Genomic DNA, 26,961 nt, shown 5'->3' on the forward strand with positions numbered 1-26,961 from the left:
CTGATTTCGCTTGTATGCGCTTTGTTGATTCCGGCGATCATAAAAGATTAGCAAGATTTGTTTTCTTAGTGTCAGAGTACTTGCATGTAGGTTTTAGTTTGTAGTTCATTATCATAATTTTGAATTGGAGAAATAAAAAGAAATAATCAGTTGGGAAGGAAGTTGGACGCCATGATGCATATTTTATTAGGTCGAGTCACTTCCTGTTTAGCAATGGCCGGCTGTTTCACAGCGAAGCCAACAGAACGCGCGGGTCACAAAGAGCTTGCGCTGATCTCATGGATAAAGTATGTCACCTGATTTGCTAGTGGCATCATGTTAAGTTGACGATTTTGATTTCAAGCGTATTGTAGCATGATATCCTCCCGAATCAACTACTGAAACAACAAAAACACGGCTGTTGTCATGCATGTGATGTTGCCTATCTTTACTTGTTATTTTGTGGTGTAAAGAATGCTTGTGCGTTTGTTCACGAGTGTAAGCTCACACTAAGTTTCAGTACATGTACAAAGTAGACGTACCGTGCTGATAAACAGGTGCGTGAATTGTTTAGTCATTTTGGGTAAAATTTCCCACTGTAGCCCCACCCCCATCGCATACCTCAAATGCACATTCAATAAACTAGGAACAGGTGTATTAAACAATCAGTGATTTATTTCAGTGTTTGAATATTATGTCGGGCAATGACTCACTGTAGAGGAAATTTATTATAAAAAAGAGAGGGTACAGACAACTTTTTCCCACTTTTGTAATAATACTTTTGAAACCCAAATTTAAGAAATTAGATTTTTCAGTATTTTTAGTGTGTCTTTATCTGCCATATGTGCACATCAATCCAAGTGTATTTTTCCCTCACTTACAGTCACCTTCACGCACCTTATATACAAACATCCAGACACATGATGTTCGTAATTATCACATCATACTCAACAGAAATACATGTTTAACAGTTTATGTATGCATCATACAGTAATCAGTAAAACATCTGTTATGCTCCTTTTTTCACCTAATCATTCTTTTATTTTATTTTTCAGCAAAAGCATTAGATAGAAACTCCAGGAAAACATGGAACCAAAAGTTGATTTAAACTTTGATGTGAAAATATTTTGCCAAAATTTACGGGCCACTAAGCCACCTTACAAGTGTCCTGTTGATAGTTGTGGTAAGGTGTACAAGAGCTTCTCGGGCATTCAGTTCCATCTGTACAACTATGATCATGACAATCCAGAGAATGTGCCATCACCAGCATCTGTCAAGAAGACAAAAAAGAAATTGGCAAAGTGGCATCATCGGCAAAATCGCCGGTCACCTACACCACCTGAGTTTTTCCGATCACCAACACGAGAGACTTTGACTTACGCAGAAGCTCAAAGACTTGTAGAAATTGATCTTGAAGGGAGAATCCACAGAATAGATATTTATGAACCTTTAGAAATAATTTCACAGGATGAGATTGATAATCAGCACAATACTGAAAAAGAAGAAAAAGCAGAAAAGTCACCGCTCAAAGGTGGGAAAAGTTCAGACAATAACAAGAAAAAGGAAAATGGTACTGTGATCTCAAATAATACAGTCAAACTTCCTGAAGCACAAGTTAAAGTATTAGATGATTATATCAAACCATCTGGGCCTCCACAGCGAACATCTTCCTACTATCGTTATATGGAGAAATCATCGGATGAGTTGGATGAGGAAGTAGAATATGACATGGATGAAGAGGTAATTATCAAAACATCAGTGACAACATTTTGTTTATACATTGCTAAAATACACACAAACAATTTGTCAGTTTCTCCTACCCATGCTTAAATAGTGATGAGCATGATTATCTTTCTAATTATTGGTTCATACTGGGGTTGATGCCATAGGTTTGTTTTAATAGTTTCTATTTTTTCCTGCCATGTGATTTTGTTAGAGAACAAAAGAACTGGATTATGCTCTTCTATCAACAATTTGAAACTTAATTTTCATTTTAGTGTCTTCTTTCACAAGAGTCATTGAATATTCATTTTGTTAACTGGTGAACTATCAATTTTTTTCAGGATCATGCATGGCTTGAGATTCTGAATGATAAGAGAGATACAGATGGAATACAAACGGTTTCACAGGAAGTGTTTGAAACACTTATGGATAGGTTTGAAAAAGAAGCTTACTTCCAAAGTCAAAGCTCAGGAAAAGATCCGAATCCCTCCATTGATGAAGATGCTGTGTGCTCAATATGTATGGATGGCGAATGCCAGAATAGCAATGTGATTCTCTTCTGTGACATGTGTAACTTAGCAGTTCATCAGGAGTGCTATGGTGTACCCTACATTCCAGAAGGACAGTGGTTGTGTCGGCGCTGCTTGCAGTCCCCATCGCGAGCAGTTGACTGCTGTCTGTGTCCCAACAAGGGAGGTGCTTTCAAGCAGACGGAAGATGGACGTTGGGCCCATGTGGTTTGTGCTCTCTGGATTCCAGAAGTGGGTTTTGCCAACACAGTATTTCTCGAGCCCATTGACAGTATAGACAGGATTCCAGCTGCCCGAAAGAAATTGACTTGTTACATTTGCAAGCAGAGAGGTTCTGGGGCATGTATTCAGTGTCACAAGACAAATTGTTACACAGCATTTCATGTGACTTGTGCCCAACAAGCAGGACTCTTCATGAAAATAGAGCCTGTTCGGGAATGTGGACCAAACGGAACGACAAATGGAGTCAGAAAGACAGCATACTGTGATGTGCACACGCCTGCGGACTCGGACTGTACCCCTCATTTAGCAGATGAAGACAAGTCTGTGTCTGCTAAAAAGGCAAAAGAAAAATCGAGAATCAAGATGAGAAAAGCAAGGAAAATTTTAGCAGAGAAACGCAATGCTGTGCCAGTTGTGTCCATACCAATTATTCCACAGTCGAGGTAAGGATTAATATTTATGTGAACATTCTGTAAAAAGTAATTTTGCACTGCTTATAATTGCTGCTTTATTGATTCTTTGGAGATCTTAAATTTTGAGTTGGTTCCAGTTTCATGTTATATCAGAAGTCATTCTAATTAAATTGATCAAAACTGCGAGGCAAATGACTCTTCCTGATCATTGCTTTATTGCTTTTAGATCATATTTGAAATAACAGTTTTGTTTATTATATTGAATTTATCAAAACTTTGCCTTTGACTGACAAATGGACAAAACCATTTTGTTATGATTAATGTCGTTGACATTTATAGATAAAGTTACTAAGTGATTAAGTTTAGTTTTATGCCTCAGTAATCAACAACATGAGTATTGATCTATGCTATTGGGATACGATGACACAATTCAACTAAGTACGTGAGCCTGACTACCTGATCCCATTAGTTGCCTCTTACAACAAGTATGGGTTAAATGCTGAAGGTCAGTTATAACCCAGATCTTCATGGGTTAAAGTTACAAAGGAGGGCAAAAGTCAATTATATTACATGTCAACATTGCCCAGCACCAAGCTGTAGACAGATTATTTCAAGACAAGATGTCAGCATAAGCATTTGGTTATCAAGTATTTTTTGAGTATCATTAAAACCCTCTGCTTTAGTTATGAATTGGTCTTCAACATCAAATGTTTGACATACAAGGCAACAAACAGGATTGGATAGCCAAGATGTTTGACATGGTTGATGCTTATCATCATATAGGCATAGCTTGATGCGTAAGTGACAATCACTGGATTATCTGGTTGAAGCTTGTGTATTTACAGGCATCCACCATACAGCTGAGTTATTGTAGAGCATACAGTAACAGTAATACTCATAAAAGAACAGGCAGAACCCATTACACAAAATAAATTTCTTGAATTGTAGTTTAGTTAGCAAAGATACTGGCTTGTAGTCAAAAGTTCATATTTATCTTGATAATTTTTCTCGGTTTGTCAGTACCAAATTTATGATGCTCTATACTGAAGGAAATGATAAAAAACATTCTTATACACTTTCTTCCTAACCAGGTGACCTGTGAAGGTCCCGGGGTAGAATAGGCCTTCAGCAACCCATGCTTGCCATAAAAGGTGACTATGCTTGTCGTAAGAGGCGACTAACGGGATCGGGTGGTCAGACTAGCTGACTTGGTTGACACATGTCATCGGTTCCCCATTGCGCAGATCGATGCTCATGTTATTGATCACTGGATTGTATGGTCCAGACTTGATTATTTACAGACTGTCGCCATATAGCTGGAATATTGCTAAGTGCGACGTAAAACTAAACTCACTCACTCACTCACTCCTAACCAGGTTAATATTTTAAGAAGTACACATTCTTTGCTAAACTACTGCTTCGGACAGGAAAATAGTCTTCAACTTCTTTGGCTCTGGCTTCCAGTAAAATACTTTTATAATATCTGTATTCCAATCTGTTAGATATTTTGTGCCTGGTCTTACATAGTGAAACCCTGTTGAGATAGAATCCCTGCTTCCTAAGAGATCTCCAGAATATTTTAAATGACCATAATTTTTTTTAGAAAATAATCCCTATGGAACCTGTGTAGTATTCATGTGTTGTTTTCATGTTAGATGGAGACCATGGTTAATTTTGGCTTTGACTTAATGTTACCATCAAGCCTATGGATTCAGTGTTAAAATGAAACTTGAGAGAGAATCATGGGTCCTTGTCCTGATCTTAATATATGTTAAAAATTTATTGGAAGATTAGATTGATATGCTGTAACAGGGCTACAATTAGATCCAGCCAGTGGTCTATCATTTTGTCCTCAGCAAACGTGCTTATTTCATAAGGCGAAAAAAGTCTCTTTCCTGTTGGTGCTTCGTGCGTCAGTGCGATGTATGAAATTGTTTCTCTGTAGTGCTAAAAGATGATACACTTGAAACTATTTCCTTATTATTGGCTTAGTGACCGCCTAGCTGTTTTGTGTCAGCTGTTGCAAAATATGTTGGAAATAGAATAGAATTTTAAGATATTAATTGGCATAGCTTCAATGAGCATGAGTTGACAGGAAGCTTTTCATTTTAAGCCTGCTGTGAAATATGTCTGTATTCATAATGTTTTCATGTAATTTGGCCAAAGCGTGTGTATTGAGATACGTATCATATTGCTACTTATGTATCGTGACCTTGCTGTACAAGGGTTCAAAATTATTTTGAAAAGCCACTTCCCACAGTGACTTCAAGAAAGTAACTTGTCCTGACTAATTTTCCACTTGCACTGATTTTATGACACAATGCGTGATGTTAATGTTTATTGGACTATTTTTCGAAGAGTGATAATTTCACTCTCTACTTTATTATTCTTGCGAACTTTAATAGCTTCATTATGAACAGATATGAAATGAAATCCAAGGTTATTTGCAGTTTGAAACCATAAGTGGTAGTTATCTAATTGTCCACAGACAAGTAAGATACCATTATTTGATTGCCCGACATGAAAACTTACTTGTCCCAAGCGTTAGGCGATGGGATTTTTCAACCCTTACTGTATTGTTTTATCAATATTATTTTACATGTACTACTGCAGCACATGATGTCATCATTTTTCACTATCTGCACAAGATGCAACCTATTGAATTCAGTTATGCCATCAAAATATACTGGTTGCACCATGTTTTCAACAGTACTGTTGCTATTATTGACGACATATGTTTCTTTATCAGCAGACTGATTTAATGTTTTCCAGAACTGCTCACAATACTGAATGTCTTTTGGATTTTTTTTGAAATGGTTGTTTTACCAACTGATAATTTCATTCATAAATTGCTCTTTCCCGCTTCATCACTGTTTGGCAGAATCATGAAATGTCAGAAGATCATGTACAGAATGTGTTCTTTCAACAGATTAATGAGCATGAAAGACTTATTTACAGTCTTTATTTCAGTAACTGATTTGCCTGAAGCCAACAGTAGAATTAACTTATCTTGTACGGGAAATAAATGGTAGTGAACTGCTGCCATGCTCTTGTGGAGGAAATGTTAGCTCCAACGGTGCAGCCTGAAAACAGAACTTACCTGAACAAGCAATACTTGACCTGCACTGGTACAGTCTGAACATAGCGAATGTATTAAATTTCTCATATTAGAGAAGTTTATTCCTGCTGTTGGCTTCTGGTAGATCAGTTACTGAAGCAATTGGTTTCTGATTTGTATAAAGTTGAGCGTTTTGACAGTTGATCATCAAAATATTTCATAGCATTTCTCTCACAGTAAATCTCAAAGATCCTTCACAATTTTGAACATTGTCTAGTTATGAAATGATAGTGAACGAAAAGTATGAGCAAGAATTTTTTAATAAACCAATGTTAGTACTGCTTCTGTTTTGTCCAGGTTAACTCGGATTTCTAGTCTGGTGTCTCTTCAGAAGAAGGATCAATTTCTCAAGCGTCTGCTCAGCTACTGGACTCTAAAGAGACAGTCCCGCTTTGGAGTGCCATTGCTCAGAAGGTTACAATCTAATCATATGACACGCAACAAGGAACATGTAAGTCATTGGTCATACTGCTTTCACTAAACAAACTGGTTAGTTATCTTAGCATAAGAAAATGGTGTGTCAGCATAGGCTTCAGATAGTCTTAGCTTTAGGATTGCTTTTCTGAACTCTGTTCAACAAAGTGACCTTCGTTAATTTGAGGGCTTTTGTTAAAGTTTTGGAATTATGATAATCTTACTGCTAAGATAGATTTTTAAACTGGGCCCGGTCTTGTTATTTAAATTCAAAATGGGTGAAAACTAACTTTTGATCAAGATTTCAAATATACTTTTTCTAAAAGTGTCTGATATTTTTGCACCTTTATCAATTTATGGAAACAAATTTTTCTTTTTTCAGCAATCAAAAAATGATAAGCAGAGCAATGCGCTTCGTGAGCAACTTAAGTACTGGCAGAGATTGAGGCAAGATCTGGAGAAAGCGAGATTACTAGTGGAATTAATTCGCAAGAGAGAAAAATTAAAAAGAGAACAGGTATGTTTGTAAATCTAGCATGCTTTGTGGTTTCATTTCAGCTTACACCTTTCTTCTAGAATGCACTAGGAAGTCAAAAGTCAGTGTGGCAGCCTGACAAGGAGATAAAAAAGTTCACTGGAACAAATGTTGTAATTTATCAACCTTGAAGATTACTAGCCCAGACTTGGACGTCAGAATCATTATATGTATATTTACTGCTTTTTGTGTCGACAGTTTGCAAGACAGAACTGAAACAGATAAGTTGCTGAAGTCAGGTGTCTTCTGATATGACTTTGATGCATAAGCTACGAAAATTAAGGGTCACAGTCAGGAGGTGAACTAGACCAGTATCTCTTTGTTGTATGAGGCGACTACTTTAGATTGTTTGGTTGGGCTTTTTGTTGCTAGTATCTTCTAATATCCAGAAGGCTTCAGCCGTTTCTCATATCTGTTGCTAGTTTGTTGGGCCCAGGCTCGATATGGATGCAACATTACTGTCTGAGACAGTTAGAAACCTTCCAACTCAAAACAGAATGAATTGTAAAATTCATGTTCAGTACTAGTATTTCAGTGTCACTGTGACATAAACTGAGTGTTTTTGAAAATTTGTGGGCTTTGAATTATTATAAGTAGATCATAGTTCAGCATTTGGACTAGCATGAACTTATTTTACCTGACCTGAAGAAGTTTGACTAGACTCAGACTTCAGACCAGGGTTTAAAGTTTCTTATGATTAACTGGAAGTGATGTTGAAACCCAAGTGTGAACAAGTAGATTAAAAAAATTCTGCAGATTGCAATGTTCATAATCGCTGAAAGTCAGAAATAGCATTTGGAATACTGGGAAAATGGCACCCAATTTGCATGATCAATGAATTTTGTTGAAGTTTTATCAGATTATTTATTTTTTGCAAATGTTTGACCATTTCACTGCATTAGAAATCAGATGTAATTACTGAGAGCTTGTTGCTAAGTAAAGAACGCTTTCAGTGATTACTGCCATGTGTGGGAGCTTGATAATGGGCACTGATTTGTAATCACGCAATAAACAATATGAGTATTTGTGTGCCATTGTAATTAGTGCAGTGTATATGCCTTCTGTACCCTGCAGAGGTGGTACAAAATTTGGAAACCTGCCAGAGTGGATTTCTTCTGCTCCATTGATGATTGGTAACAATCACTTCGAAACTGGACTCAGTAATCTTTGTTGTTACAAGTGAAGCCTCTTCCAGTGAATGAGTTTTAAGCCTGGTTTTAATTACTGTAATTAGCATGTGCCCTTGACTTGACCGGTGTGGGTACTGAAGCAAATAGCATCTCATGGAGAGTTGGGCCAATGGACTAGCCAGTTGTATTTCTATGAATAATTTGCTGTCACAAGCAGAAGCTCTGAAGCATAAACTTGTCAGTTCCATGAGATCAAAATTTGTGCATGTTGTCAAGATGTAGAGACTTGGTTAGAATAGGTTCCAGAATTTCATGGTTGTCTAATAAATATACATGTGAGGATTGCTGGCCCTGAAAATCAATTCTTATTTTCAAAAGTCTTCAAAAAATATCCTCAGAGTTGCTATATATCTATTGTTAACAGCAATAGACCAGAAGGAAATGTCACTTGTGAATTTTGTTGGTGTGAGCAAGCAAGTGAATGTCAAACCCAGACATGGTTACTATGTCAGACAAGCTGACCATACATTGACGGTGTGAATCATCATTCAGCCACAGGTTTGACTCAGTAACATGTAAGTTGATTTGATGTAGCTGGAATAAGAATTAAGATGTAAGACACTTTCAGTAGGTCACATTTCATGGCAGAACGTCCGCAGCCATTTTTGACCCTGGTCATGGATTGGGAAAGGCATGGGCCATTTTGCACATTAGAATGAAAAATGGCCCATTAAAATTTTGAAGTTTACTATTGATAAAAGGGGGGTTTCCCATTCTGTATTCAGAATATGGCTAATAATCCTGAAAACAGCCCATTGTCAAAGTTCTCTTTCCCAATCTCTGCTTGGTATTTGCAATTATGAGGATGTCAGTTCATTTGAAGTGTAGTAACTGCCCCAAGTATTCACTCTGTTCATGTCCTTGTGTGTGTAATCTCTGAAAGGAAAAATTAGGTTCATTGACCAGGTTGTGATTTTCAGCTGTCGGTTCTTCATATGGCTGATGTGTACAGGCACATAGTTTTCAGAGGTCATGCTTGCAGTATGTGATCTGCGAGTTTTATCTTAAGAGAAAGCCATCACTGAAAAAATGTGATAACTCATAGAGAATAATTTTGAAATAAATGTTGATCAACTTAATATGTCTGTCACTGAAATGTTCTCTCTAGGCTTTGAAGTAAACACCACCAAAAACATTTTTTCTGTCCCTGTCTTACATTTGCATCAGATGTTCTTGTTCTAAATTATAGAATTTCTGAGGTCCTAATCTATCTGCTTGACAGTCTAAGTTAACTTTGCCTCAGTGTATTTCGTTACACTCCACCACTGAGTCTTAACAAAACCTAGTAGAAGGTCACGTCAGGTAACCTTTGAACGACCAATGACCGTCCAGTCAGACGCAAGACGGTTAAATAGATTTAACCAGTCAGACAACAGCTACTATTGAGGGGTCGGAGGGGCTTTCAAAACACTCAGGTCACAGACACCGATCACTTCACAAACAAAAATCTGCATATAGCACAGTTAATTGACCTGCAGTATATACGCTTTGGGGTTTCTGTACACATGGTTACCATTAGCTAATAGCTATAAGATAACATCCTTGAATATTGCCAAAAACAATATTTTCAGCACCTGTTTACTCACCGTTGTCATGGTTGTACGTACGCCATGTGCATCACCCGGAAGTGAGCGTACACTAAGTAGCATTCGGAATCATTCGGGTACGAACCTTTTCGAGATAAAAAGTTCAAAAGGTATGTGCGAATGTGCATTTTAGCGATTTGGTAAGCTGTGTTCTTATTGTTCAATCTCAAAGGTTACCTGACGCGACCTCCCATAAGGCTTTGTTAGACTCAGTAGTGGAGTGTTACGAAATGTACTGAGGATAAGTTTACTTAGGCTGTCTGCTGGAGTAATTGAATGATATGAGTTCAAAAGTTTTGTAAAAGCCACTTGCCACAGCACAAGTGACATCAAGAAAGTAACTTGTCCTGAGTAATTTCCCACTTGCCATGACTTTAAGACACTAATTGATGTTGATGTTTACTGGACTTATTTATCAAAGAGTGATAAATTTCAAAGGACGATAACTATTTTATTAATAATGCAGAATTTAAAAGCTACATTATAAGCAGATATGAAATGAAATCCAACATTATTTACAGTTTGAAGCCATAAGTGGAAATTGTCTAGTAGCCCATGGGCAAGTAAGATGTCATTATTTGAATGCCCAACATGAAAACTGGTTGGCCCCGGCGTCTGGCGAGGAGATTTTTGAACCCCTGAATGATGACATACTGAATCTGTAACTGTTACCAATGAGGTCAAGCCAAACTTCCCAGTGGCCCCAATAAGATATTGCTACAAAGATACTGAAAAACACGAATTGGATAGAAAATATGTGTACATCTTCATCAACATTTCTTGGTACAGAAAACAAAGGTACAGAAAACAGGGATTAACGACAGTGACGTGAGAATAACAGGATATTATGTCTGTCCTGTCATCTTCACAATATGTAGTCCTAATTAGATTACATAGACTTGGAGTGAGTCCATCATGTCTGAAGATTACTGGCTTTGATACTGTCTGTCTGTGGATCATCTTACCTTGGTTATCAGTGAACACTTGGTATCAGTGTGACCATTGTGTAGCAATAATGAGTTTACAAGTGGAGAACTGGATTGGAATTTACTGATAAGGTACAAGGTTATTTCATAGCACTTGAAATAACTGAATGATTGGTATCTTTTCTTGAGTTTCCTATGGTAGTTTGGGTAGGTCTGTAGTTGTATATGAATCAGGTGAACCCCCAAGTATTTTGTTTTCTAAGGACTAGAGGTGCACAGATCCAGTGTGAAGTGATTGCGTTACTTATATAAAATTGAAAACAAATTTGAATATTAGCTAACAAATGTAATTCTTCTTTAGATGATGTATTGTCCAGTGAAACAATACAAAATATATTCTTTCCTGTAATTTGCCATGACAATGACCATGACCAGAGTAATGTTAAATACAGAAGAATGTTTACTATGATCTCATTTACTTATATTACTATATTTTTGCATGTCTCACTTTAATAAAATACACCAAATACAAGTGAATTAACATCTACAGAGTACACAAGTGAATCGAAACACTCCTGCTGAGAATCCATTTACTGTCATCTTTAATTTTACATATATACAGACTTATTAAAACACTTACAGACTTACTTGCTGATGAAGACAAAGCTGTTACTGTGACTGTGACAGAGTTAAGTTTTCTCTTGCTTCACTCATTTATGTTTGTAACCCAAGAAAGCGTGGTTGATACCTAAATGGATATTGAATCTGACAGTTCTGTTGACATACATCGCCAACAATAATGAACTTCTGTTTGTAGACTGAATTGTGATTGACAGTTGGAGCAAATGATGTATGTTAATGAAAGGGTTTTGTTTCAGATTCGATTCCACCAGCTTGCCACAGAATATCAACTTCAGCCGTTTGTGTTGCTTCTCCGACAAACCTTAGAGCAGTTGGAAGAAAGAGACACCACCAGTATATTTGCAGAACCGGTGTCTCTCAAAGAGGTAGGAGCTAAACATGTATAACTTCAGCGCTTCTCAGATCTCTTCACTGGTTGACATTATGAAGGGTCTGACAGAAGTGGTTAACGATTCCCAGTTTGTAGTTTACATACACTGTCAGAGTTAAATAGGGCTCATGAAGACTGTTATCAATTGAATACACAGAGACCTAACTATGGTAATTTATTAAAGACCTTTTTTCTTTTAGGTTAATTGTGAGCATTGATTAAGCATTTGTGTTCATAAGAATGTCTGGCGTTCATATTTCCTTGATTTATTGCATGGATTTTCTGTTTCTCAAATATTCAGGATTCTCTGATTGGGGAGAAAGAAAAGCAAATTATTCCATCATAAATCCCTGTCAGATGTTTGTTTGAAACTTGTGCAAATGGCTCCATTTACACAGACAACCTGCTGTTTGCTTGATGACGTAATTGCAGTGTGATTACTTGGAGCATATGAAACTATTTCTCCATATCTGTATGTATAATGAAATACAATTTTCTCAACAGGTTCCTGATTATTTGGAGTACATTGACAAGCCAATGGATTTTCAAACAATGCGTAAGAGAGTTGATGGTCACTTCTACACAAGTGTGGATGAGTTTGAAAGTGATTTTGAGCTGATAGTGCACAACTGTCTGACGTACAATGCCAAAGACACCATGTTCTACAAGGCGGCAGTGAAGCTGAGGGATCAGGTAGGTTCTGTTGCATACTTGTCATAGCTGTACAGATAGGAAATGCCAACCTGCTTCTAGGCTGCAGTGCATATTGTTCATAAAAGCTGAGTACACTCTCGCTGGCTGGAGAAGCAGTGTTCACGAAAGGTGTTTCTTAGTAACATGACCAAGTTTCACAGGATCCATTCTGTAGAAATTAAACACACATTTCATTTTTAACATTTCTTTTAATTGGCATTGAAATTATTAACAAACATAAGATTTATATAAACAGCAAAGAAGTGTCACATGTCGCAAATAACAACTTCAGACAAAGTCATAGTGAAATAGTCAGTCAGACACTGGGACTGTTAGGCTGGTGACTTCTATTTGACTGATGACGAATCTGACAGATTTTCCAGAGGGTCAGGCACTATTTGTGAACACTGGAGAGGTTGATAGTCAGAATGATTGTTCATGAGAAGAATTGTTCAGAAGTATTAATACAAGGTTTTACCTCGACTCACAAACATCAGGGTATTAGTTTTAGGTGTCCTCACGGACAATACAAGGGTCCTGTGAAGTAATCTGTAGAGAACTGTATGTTTCTATGGTTCTTTAGAGCCTGGAATATGTTATTGATCATATGGACTGGTGGATGAAATGATGCATTAAACAGCTCCCAATCAAACAATCAAATACTTAGCAAAGTCATTGTGTATCCCTCATCATATCCAATCGTTCCCTATATTTGTGTGTTCTAGAATCCCAGGATGCACACTTGTGTGCCATCTGAAACCCTGACTGATAGGAAAATTGTATTACCAATAATACCTTACACAAACTATTGTGATGTAACAATGTCTTAACATAACTAAAACATTGGACCCCAATACCATTTTGTCCACATGTTGATTCACCTCGCTGAAATGTAATGGAAGGTACCCATGAAATTTTGACAGCAAACATTCATTTCTAAAATGAACCAAATTTTTATTTATTTATTTTATTTTATTCCCATTAGGGAGATTTTGTGTTATTATTTGTTGATATGGTTAAGTAGAGCTTGAAAAGTAATGTGATCTTTAATTACCCTTTGTCAATAATAGACATGTTTGGAACTGTTGCCATTCAGATTCTAGTGCAGAAACTGAAAAATCCAGTACACCACAGTGTTTCCTTTATGTGGTATACACCTGATAATTGCTGGTAAAATTCATTGGGGACCGGTAAACTTAAAGCTAGCTGGACAGTGTGTCTGGTAAATAGCCATGTATTGAAATTAAAAAAATCATGGGCAGGGAAATGACAGTGTTGTTTGTGCTTTTATGTCGAAAAAAAATGTTCTGTTTAGGAAATACCCAGGCTAAAAATAGCTTTATAATGACAGTCAGTCTGACATCTTGTGATTGTGCAACGTAATCAGTGATTTGGAATTTTCATTTCAATTATTATTATGTTGAATTATAACTTAGCTTGTAATGAACCAGAGAAAGCCGAAGTTTTTCCAAATTGTCTAATCATATGTCAAAATGGCTCAAAGGCAGACAACGCTTTCAAATTTCAGATAGTCATCCCTCGCCATAACATGGGTCTTGGGGTTCCATGGATGACCCTGGCATTATTCAACACCTGTGTAAATGCAACTATTACCTAGTGCAGAGCAAGGCCAAGCATAATCATATTTTCCACTGACATAAGAAAACTGCAACTATTTCGACTGCAATAGGATATGACCAGTAAAAGTTTAGATCCCCAGACACAGTGTCCGATAAATAAATGTCAGCGGAAACACTGCACCTATTTCTAAGATAATTCTGTCAGCTTTCCATTTGCATGTCTTGGTCTTAATATACTTGTTAGTAGTGAAGTTTGAATAAGTAACTCGATGATGATGATGATGATGATGATGATGATGTGTTGGTGATGGTGATGATGGAGGCGGCCAAGTGTGACAGGCTTTGGAGTACACTGATTGATTGACACTTGCTAATAGTGCCGCCATGTGGTCACATCACAATGGCTTATCCTTGGTTCAATCTTATGTGTAGGCACAGCCTGCTAGACTTAATTACATCTGGCCTTCTGATGCATGGTCACCAAGAAAGGTCAACAGGTAGAAGTGAGATTTGTGAATTACATGCTTTGAGGAACTACGCTGAGATATATATTAGGGCTGTGACATGACACAAGATTGTCATATGATGTACATTATGATTAGAATGGCCCTGATGCATATCTCAATCGTGATATTGATAATACAGAAAGTTTTGACATAGGTAATGATGAAAGTATGATTTAAAAGAAAAAAATGTTCTTGGATGTGTGGTTGTGAAATTGCAGTTTGATGTTCATCCATTGAATTATTGCTATTTTGGATACCATTATCTTCATCATGAGGAATTTGAGGTTTGGATTAAGAATCAGTAAATATTTGGCATTTATTTAATTTACATTGGTCTTCTGTTGATAACAATATCCCTGCTGACTTTGATCAGTGTTCCATACCTGGCTTCTGAAACCCCTTGGCATTTTAGAGCTGTGGACCAGTCTAGGTTGGCAGTGGTTCAAACCTTATGGATTAGCTTATCTCTTTGTTACAATATGCAAAGAACATGCTTGAAGCAGTAATGTTAAACTTCTGTACATGCGCTGTGAGCTGACTGGTTCTTGTTGCAATTATGTGATTATTAAGAAACGTAAGTGACCAAGAAAAGCTATGATAAGCATTTTTTGGAAATTAAAATACCTGTATTGTTAAGTTTACGAGTGAAAGTGCACAAGTGGAGATTTTTCCTTTTGAAATGACAGCTAATTGATGAACATAAGGCAACATTAGGCAAACTGGCTGTGGCTTGTATCCTTGGAATTAGTAGGTAATACAATCCTTCCTGTATGTCCATTCAGAAAGGGGATACACTGTGTAATTGCTTCAAAGCAGATGTAGCAGACTGATAGATTTTAAGCATGAAGAATGGGCAGTGGTAAAAGGACTTGCTATGTTTAATTCCTGCATAGGTACAATATGTGAAGCCCATTTTTGGTGTCCCCCTCAGTGGTATTGCTCAAATAGTGCTAAAAACAGTGGCAAATCATTCTCAGTCTGTAAGTAAAGATGAAATATTGATACACCCAGTGAATTTCAGCCACTTGTCTCAAGTCACAAGCTATGTTATTTTGGAAAAGAGAGAGATAGATACTGGCAGCATCAGCCGGCTGTTTGATGAAGGTTTGGCATTGTGTGAGTGATTTTATTCACTAATCTGAAGCAGGAGTCTAGTAAAATTCTGCTTGGTCTTGAAGCTAAAAGTAATCCATATGATGTTTCCCATGAAGATCCAGGTTTGAATTTATCTTCAGCAACCCATGCTTGTTGTTATGAGGCTACTTGGATTGTGTGGTAAGGCTGGCAGAGACAGTACTTTGATCATATGAGAGCACTGGGCTGTCCTAAAAATGAGACTAATATCTGTGTTAGTAGATTTAAAGGTTTTTGCGGACTGCAGGCATGCATTGTGTCAGTTTTTAGGAAAGGTTGATTAGAATTCATGAGAAAACTACTTAAACCATCATCAGTCAGTTTTACATCAAAGACAACTGTCTCCCGCCCATGTATCCACTTTTCACCTGAACATTCGCTTGTTTGCCAGTAAAGCTTATCAACTGTTATTCTGGTCTATCTGTTGTGAAAACAGTTTCTGCTGCACACATGCCCATTTGCAAATTCTTTGAAATCTTTCAGTGCATGTTTTTCGCATGAAGCAACAATGTAGCAAAGAAAGTAACAATGATTATTATTGTTCATGTTCATTATGGATCTTAGAACAAGACGTCAGTGAATACGCTATCGAAGCAAAAAGAGCTGTCACTTCTGCTTTACAATAATTTTTCAAAGCAAGGAAATGGTATTTTCTTTGTGTAGCATTACATCAGAGGAATGGCAAGGAACTCTTTAGGCTTGGAAAGAAGGGGAGCCCTATTCTGGAAACTGATGTTCCACATGGCCTTGTTTTAATTGAGAGTAGTATTCCAAATGGAACATTTGTTTATCGTAACATATCAGTTAATTAAGCAAAAGGGCCAGATATGATCTGTTTACAGATCTGCAGACCTTTCCAAGCTTTGTAAAAACGGTGAATGAGATTTGAGAAGATTCGAAGCAGCACAGGTGGCTCTATTTGTCTGACTTCAAACACTGCATGTGCATTTTTCATCCCTAGATGCAGTGTAAATATTTACCCTTGTTATGTCATTAAAGTCAGGCAGCTGCCCTTGTGTCAGTGTAGAAGGAACTGACGCTATGATGAGCTCTGAAAAATTGTGTGATGTGGCAAGTTTGACAAGTTAGAGATGGCTTGTAGGGGACGCAAGAAGGGATAGGTCAAACAAGGATGCCTACAAGAGTTTAATTTTAAAACAGAATTTATTTATTTATTCTATCTTTGGGTATGTGACATCTTTTCTGATTGCCTGGAAGAGTGGCATTTTGGAAACGCTTACTCAGCATCATATTATGAGAAATTGTGTGAGAATTGAGACAGAATGTGGTTCATGCTACTAGGTCTACACCTAAAGTGCATGAAACCAAGGACTCCTTGTTTTATCCCTGGTATTTGACGGAGGTAAAATCCTGCATCCTCTTCATATAAAAGTTGATGATATACTTTTCAGACATTTGCACAGAGATAGAAATACCCCTTAAAATAACTGCCTTGTGTAAGTATTTGAAACAACACTTTTCATCAGTGTTTCCATTTACCAGTAATTACCTGTATTTTACTGATTAAAATATGCCTGCACTGGTAATCTCAAACACTATTGGTTCAGTGTACCTGTAAAACTTGCATGCAGTTAGTTGGCTATTAGACTAGTGGTGGCAATGATACGTTAAAAACACACTGAGCAAAAAATCATCCGACTTTTTGGTCATGTCACCATGGAAATAATGATCATAGTGTGAGTTTATATTTAACGTCACATCAGCAATATCAAGTGATCATGCAAATCCCTGTGATCTATATATAGAAGTCCCCAAAGTAACCTTGACATGCCAGTGTTCCATGATTCTGATTGGCTTAGAAGGCATTCGCAACAACTCGTGTCCTCCTTGTCTGGTGGAAAGATATGAGTGGTTATTACTGGCCTTCATGGCAACTCGAAAGCAGAGGACACTGTCATCTTTTTTGGTCGGGGTCAAGTTCATTCGCCAAAATGTAAGCTAACAAAAGTGAGGTAGCAACTGATGACGAGCAATAACAATGATGGCAAAAAAAATTCAACCTGTCACAGTTATGAGTAAGTCAAGCGATGTATTGATGACTTGTTTCACAAATTTCACTGGTTATCATTGGACCCTCTATTATCACGGTAGTTTATGTTCGGGATTATGAACGACTGGCATTTGACATTTTATATATATTTTCTGTTAACTGATGTTTAATCTTCATTTCTGTCACAATCAATATGTCACATAATCTTAACTCAATCAATATGATCATGGCAATCTCGATCGTTTTCTTTAACCCAGAAATTGAAGCAACTCTCTATTATCACGGTATTGCTATTTTCATACTATGGCAAGTGATACAAGCAGACGACACTGTCAGACGTTTACTCAGACAAGCAACAAATCTAAATAGTTTTGTTATTAAAAGTTATCTCGGGAATTTCATTCACAGTAATACTATCATGTTTTCAACCAAAACATCTGAAATACTATTCATTTGAATACAGTGTAACAGTAACGTAACAAAATATTGTTTTACCACCTTAAAATGACCCATACAGTTTGCTGCCATGTGAAGAGTGAAGTTGCATAATACATCACTTCCTGTTATATTTCTAGCATGAAAAATATGATCTTCTAGATGTCGCAGGATTACTTTTGATTCATGCAAGATGTAATGGCAGCAGGTGTCATGCTAGTTTCAAAATATTCCAGAAGTTACTGAACTGATGAATACTTCAATATTTCTACAATTAGACATGAAATTCCCATGAAATAAATGACGTTTTTGAAGAGAGATGAATGTTTTTTTTACATAATTTGCATGTGTAAACAGTCGATACAGGGTGTGGTGTTTCTGCTCTCCGGATGTTTTTCACTTACAGCGATAAAAGTCCCAGTATACATACCAAAAATGGTCGGAGAGTTCAAATGTTTTTCAAAATATGTAAAGTAGTTGGTAAATTGAATGGATTTACTAGTGGGTGCATGAACACTGAACAATCAGCTTTGAAAGACAGCCGTGAAACGCGATAACATGATCAGGTTATAGTACAGTATCGTTGAAAATTGCAGCGTACTAAGAATATTCATTGCTGTCTGTATTCTGTGTCAGTGGTTTGAAAAGTTGGTGGAAATACTGTTCATTATTGTCTACTGCCAGCATTGGGCATGAGCAGTATGTATGTGTTTCGTACTTAGTTATGAAGACCAAGAGTAATATTACATAGCTGGTAACAGTGACCAAATCCGTAGTATAGTATTTACAGAGATTATCACTGGATAGGCTATCACGTTTGAACGAGTGACCCAACAGTGTACATGCTTGACCCATGGTCAGACTGCCCCTCGCATTGAGGTGAAGAACGCTGGTATCCGGCAGTGATCCAACTATCATATATTTCCTGTCTGCTGTTATGCAAGCAGTGGGAGATCACAGGGAAAATGTGGGTTCCATTATCAGCTGCCTATGTCAGCTTGTATCACTGACACATGGAGTCAGGATGTGGCTAATCCAAGCTGCTGGTGCTCTTGCTGCTGAATGGGGGAGGTGTTCTATTCTGACATCTGACATATCCAGGGTGAAACATTGGACACAGAGGACCGGTCACTGCTTGGCCACACATGTTCGGTCATCCAACACTGTCATCCAGCATGTTTCTGGATAGGAGACTAGTTGTAATACAGTAGCTTCCTTGTGTCCTCATTGACCAAAACACACTTATCTTTTAGATGGAATAGGGGATCAGTGTCACTGTGTCAGCAACCCAGCTGCCCACTGTCCTAATTGACCATTGTCCTAACTGACCAAAACACACTTTACCTTGTCGATGCAAAAGTGGATCTGTGTCAGTGTGTCAGCAAGCCAGCTGCCCACTGTCCTAAATGACCAAAGCAGCAGTGTTTATAATTAGAACAGAATATATTTTAAGATCCAAGAATTTTTAATTCTAGTTACATTACAAGTCTTAAATAAGGTTTCTATGATGAAAATGTTTTGGAAAATAATAAGGACTCAGCACATCCAGTCTTGTGATGTTTTTTAGAGCATTGACATGGAAATAGCAATTTCTGTATGTCTTTTTGTCACAACAAGGACTCTGGATTCATTTGATGTCAGATTTATGATTCTGTAAGCTCCATTGACCTGAAGAACATGTAAAACATCTTATCTGGGAATTTGAAAAAAATATGTGTTCATGTTACTTGGAACACCGAAGCATTCTCTGGAATATGTGCCATCAACACAGAGTTTTAATTTTAGACCTCTTCAGTGTTATCCAAGGTTAAAAAAAAACTGCTCAGTTTTTGATGTAAGATAAAACTGCATGTTCATCATCTCAGTAAGTTGGACCTTTTCTTGTAGCAACCTTTGTGTATTCATTGTGCTAAAATACAAATTTCCTTGAAGTTTGCATATGTAGCTTTTATATCTGGAGATTGAAAAAAGCAACTTAATACTTGGGTTATGACAAGGACCTCATATCTTTCTATCACTCTTTCTTTCTTTCATTCTGGTTTTGGTCATTATGATCAATATTTTGCAAGTCTTATGTGATCAAACAATTTTTTGTTAAGCTTGTAAATTCATGCATGGATAGCTTGTTTCTGAAAGTACAATCTATGTAAATTTTCCTCAGACCAATGACTTTTTACATCTAAAGAGCTTGTTGCTAGATTTAATTACATGGATGGCTGTTAATGTTTTACATCAAACTTCTGTCAACGCAATGGAGTCATCTGTTCACTTTAATTTATTTCCTCAAATAGTCGCCATGGTTACTGCACTAAACTAATCCTTTTATCTTTTCTGTTTGTTGACTGTGTAACCATGTTTTAAAGATGGAAAAAAAATGTGTTGACTGATGTTATTAAAGGAACAGGATTTAACAGGAAAGGTTTGTCAGTATTTTAGTTTATGTTTATCAACCTGAGTTTTTAATCAAATAGCCATGTTTGTATAATGACTAAAGTTTGTCCATTATGAAATTGTTCATCAAACATTTCTGGACTAGATCAACTTCCCAGAGTTAAACCAAGACATTGTGTCTGGGATCGGGATTTATTCTCATTGTGTGCAGGGCATCTGTGGGTACAAAAAATGTTGCCCCCAAGTCTAATGCACGAGATTTTATTCATGAGGTGGGGGAGGCAGTGACCCTGTTCGTCTCATGACCTAAACACAATGCAGTTCACTTTGTCTACTCAGTCACTCTCAAGGAGCATTAATGAAGGCTCATTGTATCTATGCTACATAAAACACTGTAAATTCCTTGAGACATATTTTTGGAGACTTTGTGGATTCTTGAATGTCAGAAAATATTGTCCTACCCTTAAGGGCTTTTGTCATTTGTTACACTTGAACTGGTAGATTTGGTGTCTCAAGTAAAGTAATTTGTGAGGTGCCTTAAATGGGTACCAGGTTACCAAATTGAGCATGAAAGTCAGTAAGTTCTTGATTTAAATCCGAATTGTATCAAGAATTCCAAACTAAACGCCCAAGGCATAAAATTTGGGATTTATATTTTACACCAACAATAATGTCATACAAGTGCCTGTTCTCAGAAGCCATAGGCCTGTGTGATTTTGACAGTTTTCAGTGTTGGAATGACGAAAATGACACCTTAGATTTTGAGTATTTTTGGAATCAGTGTTTAGTCATGATACCAACATTATGGAAGTCTATGCAGTATCAGTGACTGAAAAGGTCTGATCTTTTTTGCTACTGTTATGATGCAAGGCATACTTGAAAAAGTTATCAAAGCATTTAATTTCTTTGAAGCCTATTATCTCAGTTTTTATATTTATATATGTGGTGGAGAATGCAGAGTTTGTCTTTGCCCACATGAAATGAATAGCCTTGTTTGAGGCAACGAAGAGTGCATCGCCTGTCACTGGAAACCTTTGGGTCATTGCTGGTATGCCATGGCTTGTTTGACTGTATATGAGATAGGTGATGGCTTTGGGTATATGTACATGCGACAGATGAGCTGATGTATGTGTTGTACACTGACAGTTCTCCACCAATTGTTAGCAGACGTAATTAGAGGGAACACACAGGCGAGGTTCACTATGCCCCAATACAGCTACAATAATCACATACTGTGTGCTAGAAATTGAAATGCGGATTGACGTGGAGTGTCACAAGTTTTGTTACCTGCTATTATTGAACACCTGAAGAGGGGACCACCTGGTGTTGTGAGCTTGACCAACCTCTCCCCACCCAACGGACTCTTCCTCATCCTTGTCCTTACCCTTGTCCTCAGAATACGGATAAAATTGCACTTTGATGCCAGACCAATTTTATTTCATGTTTTACAGATTTTTGTCCTCAGAAAACCTATAGGCAGGAGGGGGGAAAAACTGAAATAAATCTCAAGTCAAAGTAATCTTGCTAAAAATATTTTACTTTTGGCAAATTATGAAGTGTTCATTGGGCAAAACACAGTGACATTTTTCTTTTAATATTACATTTTTGGCCATTAAAAACACTATCCTTTTACTTTTCAATGGGGAATGTTAATTTTTATTTTTTTTTCCTTATTCTTGAAAAAAACATGACTGGAAGATATGTAAAACAAGAAGTAAAACTGGCCTGGCCTTAACAGGGTTATTTCTAAATATGAGTGTTATTTTGCAAGGTTAACTGTCTTTTTAACATACTTTAATAAGAATAATTGAAACAAACCAATTTAGCCATTTTTTTAGTCGATGATTGCTATGAGGCTTCTATTTTGTTGGTTTACTTGGGTATTTCAGATTTAGTGGAATGTGATCTTTCTACGATTTGTTAGATATATGTATCATTTGCCTTGTGGAGTTAGTCAGTGTGTTTCTTGGTATACATTACTGACTGCATGTTGATACATGAGAGATCTCTTTGCAGGGAGGAAGCATAATTCGTTCAACACGGCGCATGGCAGAAAGAATAGGTTTTGACATGGAGACTGGTATGCACATCAAGGACGTCCCAAGCAAACAAGATAAAGAACCTGTCATCCTTGAAGACAGTAAGGATCTTTTAAGAGTTCTGTACAATATACATGTGGGTCACAAATAAAAGCCCATTTATGGTGTCCCCCGTTGTGATATTTCTGGAATACTGCTCAAAGTGGGTTACAATCAAACCATCTCCATAGATATAATGCAATAAATTCTATAAACACTCAAGACATGTCAGGTGTTAAGTATGATTTTCATCCACAGTTGACAGATTCATGCAGATGGACATCCGCGAGGGAATGCCCCTAGAGGAACAACTTAGAATACTTCTGGACAAGATGGACGTGGCCAATACCATGCCTAGAGGAGGTAGGATTTGTTGTCTCTGTCTGTTCAGAAATAGACTTAGGTATTCAGATCAATAAATGGATATAGGTAGGTACCCAGTAATCTATGTGTGTCGTAAGCAGTGATGCATCAGCCTTGTGGCGTGGTCCCTAAAGATGGCGCCTTGTTCATAATGCCAGTACTGGATTGTCTGGTTCACTCAGTGTTTTATATGTTTCATCCTTAAGCTGGAATATGGCTGAGTGAAAAATTGAATGGTAAACACACAAGATCCATCACTGATATACCAGACTCACCAGGATTGAGATTTTCATCTTTATGAACCACAATATATTTATCCATCATGGCTATTTTTCATTACTTGAGTCTTCCTGAGATTCAAATTCCCCTGTCCTAATAAATCTTATGACTTGCCTGATGGTTTTATCAAATTTTATTACTATTCATTTAATATCATTTTGTTTAATTGTGGCCAAGGGACACAGTTTACATTTCATGGTGCCTTTCTGTTTTTGAAATATGATCATTATGCCCCGGAGCATTAATCAGGAAGAATTGGTAATGCAGACTTAGTTTTCTTTAAAAGTTTCAACTGAGGGAGCTCTGTCAAGGTACAGTCACTTGACAGTTTGCTTTTGGCAAGTATACTGTCATTAGATTTGTATACATGTATTAATGTGGCAAATGCTGATTCTTTTCAGGTCGAAGGTCTAAATTTGCCAAAAGAATTAAGAAGGAAATATTCAAAGTGAGGCGAAAGTTAGCATTACAAAAAGGACAAAGTGCAGTGGATGCTGCTGATGAAACAGGTGAGTTGATCCTTACTGATTACTACTGAACTATCACTTCTGTTACAAGTCAGTCAGGTATTAATGGAAGCCTGATCTTTGTTGTAGCCTTAAACACGGGAACCTGTCATAATTATCATCTATGAAACCTTCCAAATCCCACTGAAAAAATGTATCAACTTTGTCGTATCCTTGTAAACAATTATCATGTTGAATAATCTGTATTCAGTTGGAGTTTTGAAATTGTATTGTTAGAAGACTGCATCTGACTGCATTATGCACTTGACAATCGGTGTGCGTTATGTTCTTGATTTTTTTCTTCATATTTCCATTTTTTTGCTATTCGTTTCTGTAGCATCATCAGAAGCAGCGTCAGCAGAAGAGTGTGACAGTCAGCCAGTTTCTCCCATGAGATACCCCAGTACTTCCACACCTGGCCGACCATCACTCAAGGACAAGCTAGCTGACAAGCCTACTCCCAAACCAGCTGGGCGAGGCACACCGGGCAGACCTCCAGGGCGAGGCCGCGGGCGGGGCAGACACCGGGCCCAGAGTACAAGGAGTGAATCTGACCAAGTAGACACACCTAAACATCAGGCAGGTATGCAGTACTACTAGGATCAGATCGTAAGAACTCTATTCTACTTTTTTGAGACATGTAAGGACTTTGTGATGATTTGTTACTGATGTGGATTTATTAAAGACAGGAAGATGAGGGTAGTTTCAGCCATGTAGGTACAATACACTATTGTAGGACAAAGTAATATTACTCATGTGTAATAAGTATGTATGGTTTGGAGTTATTGTGAGCTATAATGTGTATATTGGTTTAACTTAGGTAGATTGAATTGAAATGAAAGAGATGTTCTTTCTGCAGAGATTCCTTTCAGTTCCAATAGAAATTATATTTTGTTTGTGCTTTTAGGGGACAAGCAGCATAATGCGGAGACGGGCAAGTTGGGCTCCCACCACCAGTCACATGCAGATATGAAAGGGACCACGACACCATCACCGTCTCCATCAGGGGTCAACCGGCGCACTGCTGTTTTGTTGAATAGTAAAAAAGCCCGTAATTCTTCTTCCAATGCTTCTACACCTTCCACGCCTACACAGCCCCGAAAAGGCCCTGGTCGACCACCAAAAAACAGACCACCACCAGAACCTGTATCTCCTAGGTCACCTGTGCTGGAGTCATCATCCAGTAGCCGCGGGCCGGCTAGCCCTTCTACAGGGGCACGGAAGCGATCTGCCAGCACAGGAGCTTCCCACTCTGATGGTCGTCCTTCACCCCCAAAGAGAGCCACGTCAATGACTGAAACATTACCTTCCCTTAGCGAGAGTAGCCACATCCCAACTAAAGCAAGTTTCCAGGTGTACCGTGTCGGAAACATCCGCAGTTCCTCCGAGTCCGAGAGCACCTCTGACCTGAGCAGTGGTGACGAAGAGCTGTCAGACAGCTCCACGGCAAGCTCCTCCAACAACAGCAGATCAGGTGAGACTTGAACCTGTGGCACATTGAGTCAGGCCTACCACTGCCTACCTGCCTATCCACTACCCACTACCTTCCTATCTACCTAACTGTGGCAACTAGCTACCTCTGCAGGCAGGCCTGCTCTCTTGCTCTACATTAACTGCCTATCTTGGACCTCAAGCCTTATAGAAGCCAGCTGACATAGGGCAGTGTTACTTGCCTGGATCGACCGTAGTGCATGGCGTTTGTCCTTGCCGCAATATGATCACGTGCATTGTCCATTTTTCTTGTCACCCCATCTGTTTGTAACAATTCAAATCATACCCAGTGCTTTGTGTTTTCCTACATATAAATCATTATTTAAAAATTTATTTATTTCTGTTAGAAATTATGCATATCTATTTTCTCCACTTTGTTTTTTTTTTGGCTTATTTACTTGTTTGGTTGTTGCTTTTACATGCTTTTTTGTTCATGGTTCTGTTTGAAGTAAACATGCATATATTCATTTTGCTAACTAAAAAGCAGTGTGCCAAGCTTTCTGAAAAACAAACTCTGATACTCATATTTTCAACTTTTCCATGCTGCAGGGAAAATGTGTGTTCTGTGAGTAAGACTGGACTTTGTAAAACTCGGCAGAAAGTCGCTGCCTCTGCTGCCTCAGATCCTGTCACTAAATATTGTAATTTTTATTCATGGAAATGAACAAATGTAAAGTTGCATGGAGTTGTTGTTATTTCAATATTTGAATCCATTTGCATAAAACATGATTTTGGCTTCAAGCTGATGATGCACAATAACCTTTGCAAGTCTCTCTAAACTAATCTTGTGCTAAGTCTACACTGGCAGCTTGAATTTCATGGTTTGGGTTGAAAAACTATTGTCAGGTGAACTAACTATATGTGGTTGGATCTTGAGGGGAACATTTTTGGTCTTTGAATCTGGGATTGATATATTTGGTGTCATGGAGGTCAGATAACTTTTTACATAATTTTAGTTTCTTCATTTCATTTTCATTGTTTTTATTATTATTATTATCCTTAATGAGCTGCACATTGTCCGTATTTTTCCCTGCACTATGTGTTGTGTGGTCAGCGGTACTGCTTTTGTAACGTGTGTGGCACACTCGCTTTTAATTGGATAATTGGTTAACCTGCTTGTTTTGTTATGACATTCACATAACCTGAACACAGTCTGGTCACACATCAAACATTGTACACCTTGAACTTGTAAACATCGGGGACTAATCATTTGAATTTCTGGTGGGTGAAGAATTTGTATGGCGGAATTTGAAAAATCATTTGAGAGCGTGTTCATTTGGCTTTACACACCAAAAATCCTTAATGTCTTATATGTCAAGTGGGGTCTTCAGCAAATGAAAACTAATTAAAATACTGGAAAAAGGGTATATGGCATCAGGATTTGCCAAAAATATAACACCAACTAGACTGGACTAAATCCGGGAAAATATGTTTCAGCTTTGATCAAAAATATATTTGTCTCTTTTCTTTATACCTTTATTCATTGGCAGAAATGAAGAACAAATGATAATCCCATTCATTTTTCGGAATTAATAGTATTCAGAATAATTATTTATTTGACTCTTTTGGAAGGGTGAAATAAGGCTTTCTGAAAATCTCAATGTTTGAAGTATGTCCAGCACATGCTTAATCAATGGCATGGTTTGATTGTGCTTGCTTCCCATCTTTCCTTGGTGCTGTGTAGAGGATAATTCTGACGCGACTGAGAACAGCAACGGGCAACGAGATGGGCCTGACCTTGAACTTGGCAATTGGAACAGCATGTCGGGTAGCTCGCCTGCTTCTGCTTACAGCACGTCCAACTCCCCTCCTCAATCCTCTTCCGCCCAGCATGCAGGTAGGCATGG

The 26,961-nt window shown here is 37.7% G+C and overlaps 1 protein-coding gene across 4 annotated transcripts in view; it reads left to right on the forward strand.

Annotated features, from left to right (window-relative positions):
- The window catches only part of LOC137297108 (peregrin-like), a 38,509-nt gene that overhangs the window by 253 nt on the left and 11,295 nt on the right, over positions 1-26,961 (forward strand). Inside the window, exons 2-13 of one of the 4 annotated variants that reach the window (XM_067829093.1) lie at positions 1,035-1,719; positions 2,043-2,896; positions 6,282-6,435; positions 6,781-6,915; positions 11,514-11,642; positions 12,152-12,340; positions 22,414-22,537; positions 22,734-22,838; positions 23,519-23,626; positions 23,961-24,206; positions 24,531-25,097; positions 26,799-26,960. In XM_067829093.1, coding sequence (XP_067685194.1) covers positions 1,066-1,719; positions 2,043-2,896; positions 6,282-6,435; positions 6,781-6,915; positions 11,514-11,642; positions 12,152-12,340; positions 22,414-22,537; positions 22,734-22,838; positions 23,519-23,626; positions 23,961-24,206; positions 24,531-25,097; positions 26,799-26,960 — 3,427 coding nt within the window. In that variant the 5' untranslated portion in view covers positions 1,035-1,065. The remainder of the gene's footprint in view (positions 1-1,034; positions 1,720-2,042; positions 2,897-6,281; positions 6,436-6,780; positions 6,916-11,513; positions 11,643-12,151; positions 12,341-22,413; positions 22,538-22,733; positions 22,839-23,518; positions 23,627-23,960; positions 24,207-24,530; positions 25,098-26,798; position 26,961) is intronic. The other 3 variants (XM_067829094.1, XM_067829095.1, XM_067829096.1) reach the window with 3 other exon arrangements.

The sequence above is a fragment of the Haliotis asinina genome, chromosome 9, assembly GCF_037392515.1.
Source record: "Haliotis asinina isolate JCU_RB_2024 chromosome 9, JCU_Hal_asi_v2, whole genome shotgun sequence".
In the NCBI taxonomy this organism is placed as follows: Eukaryota; Metazoa; Mollusca; class Gastropoda; order Lepetellida; family Haliotidae; genus Haliotis; species Haliotis asinina.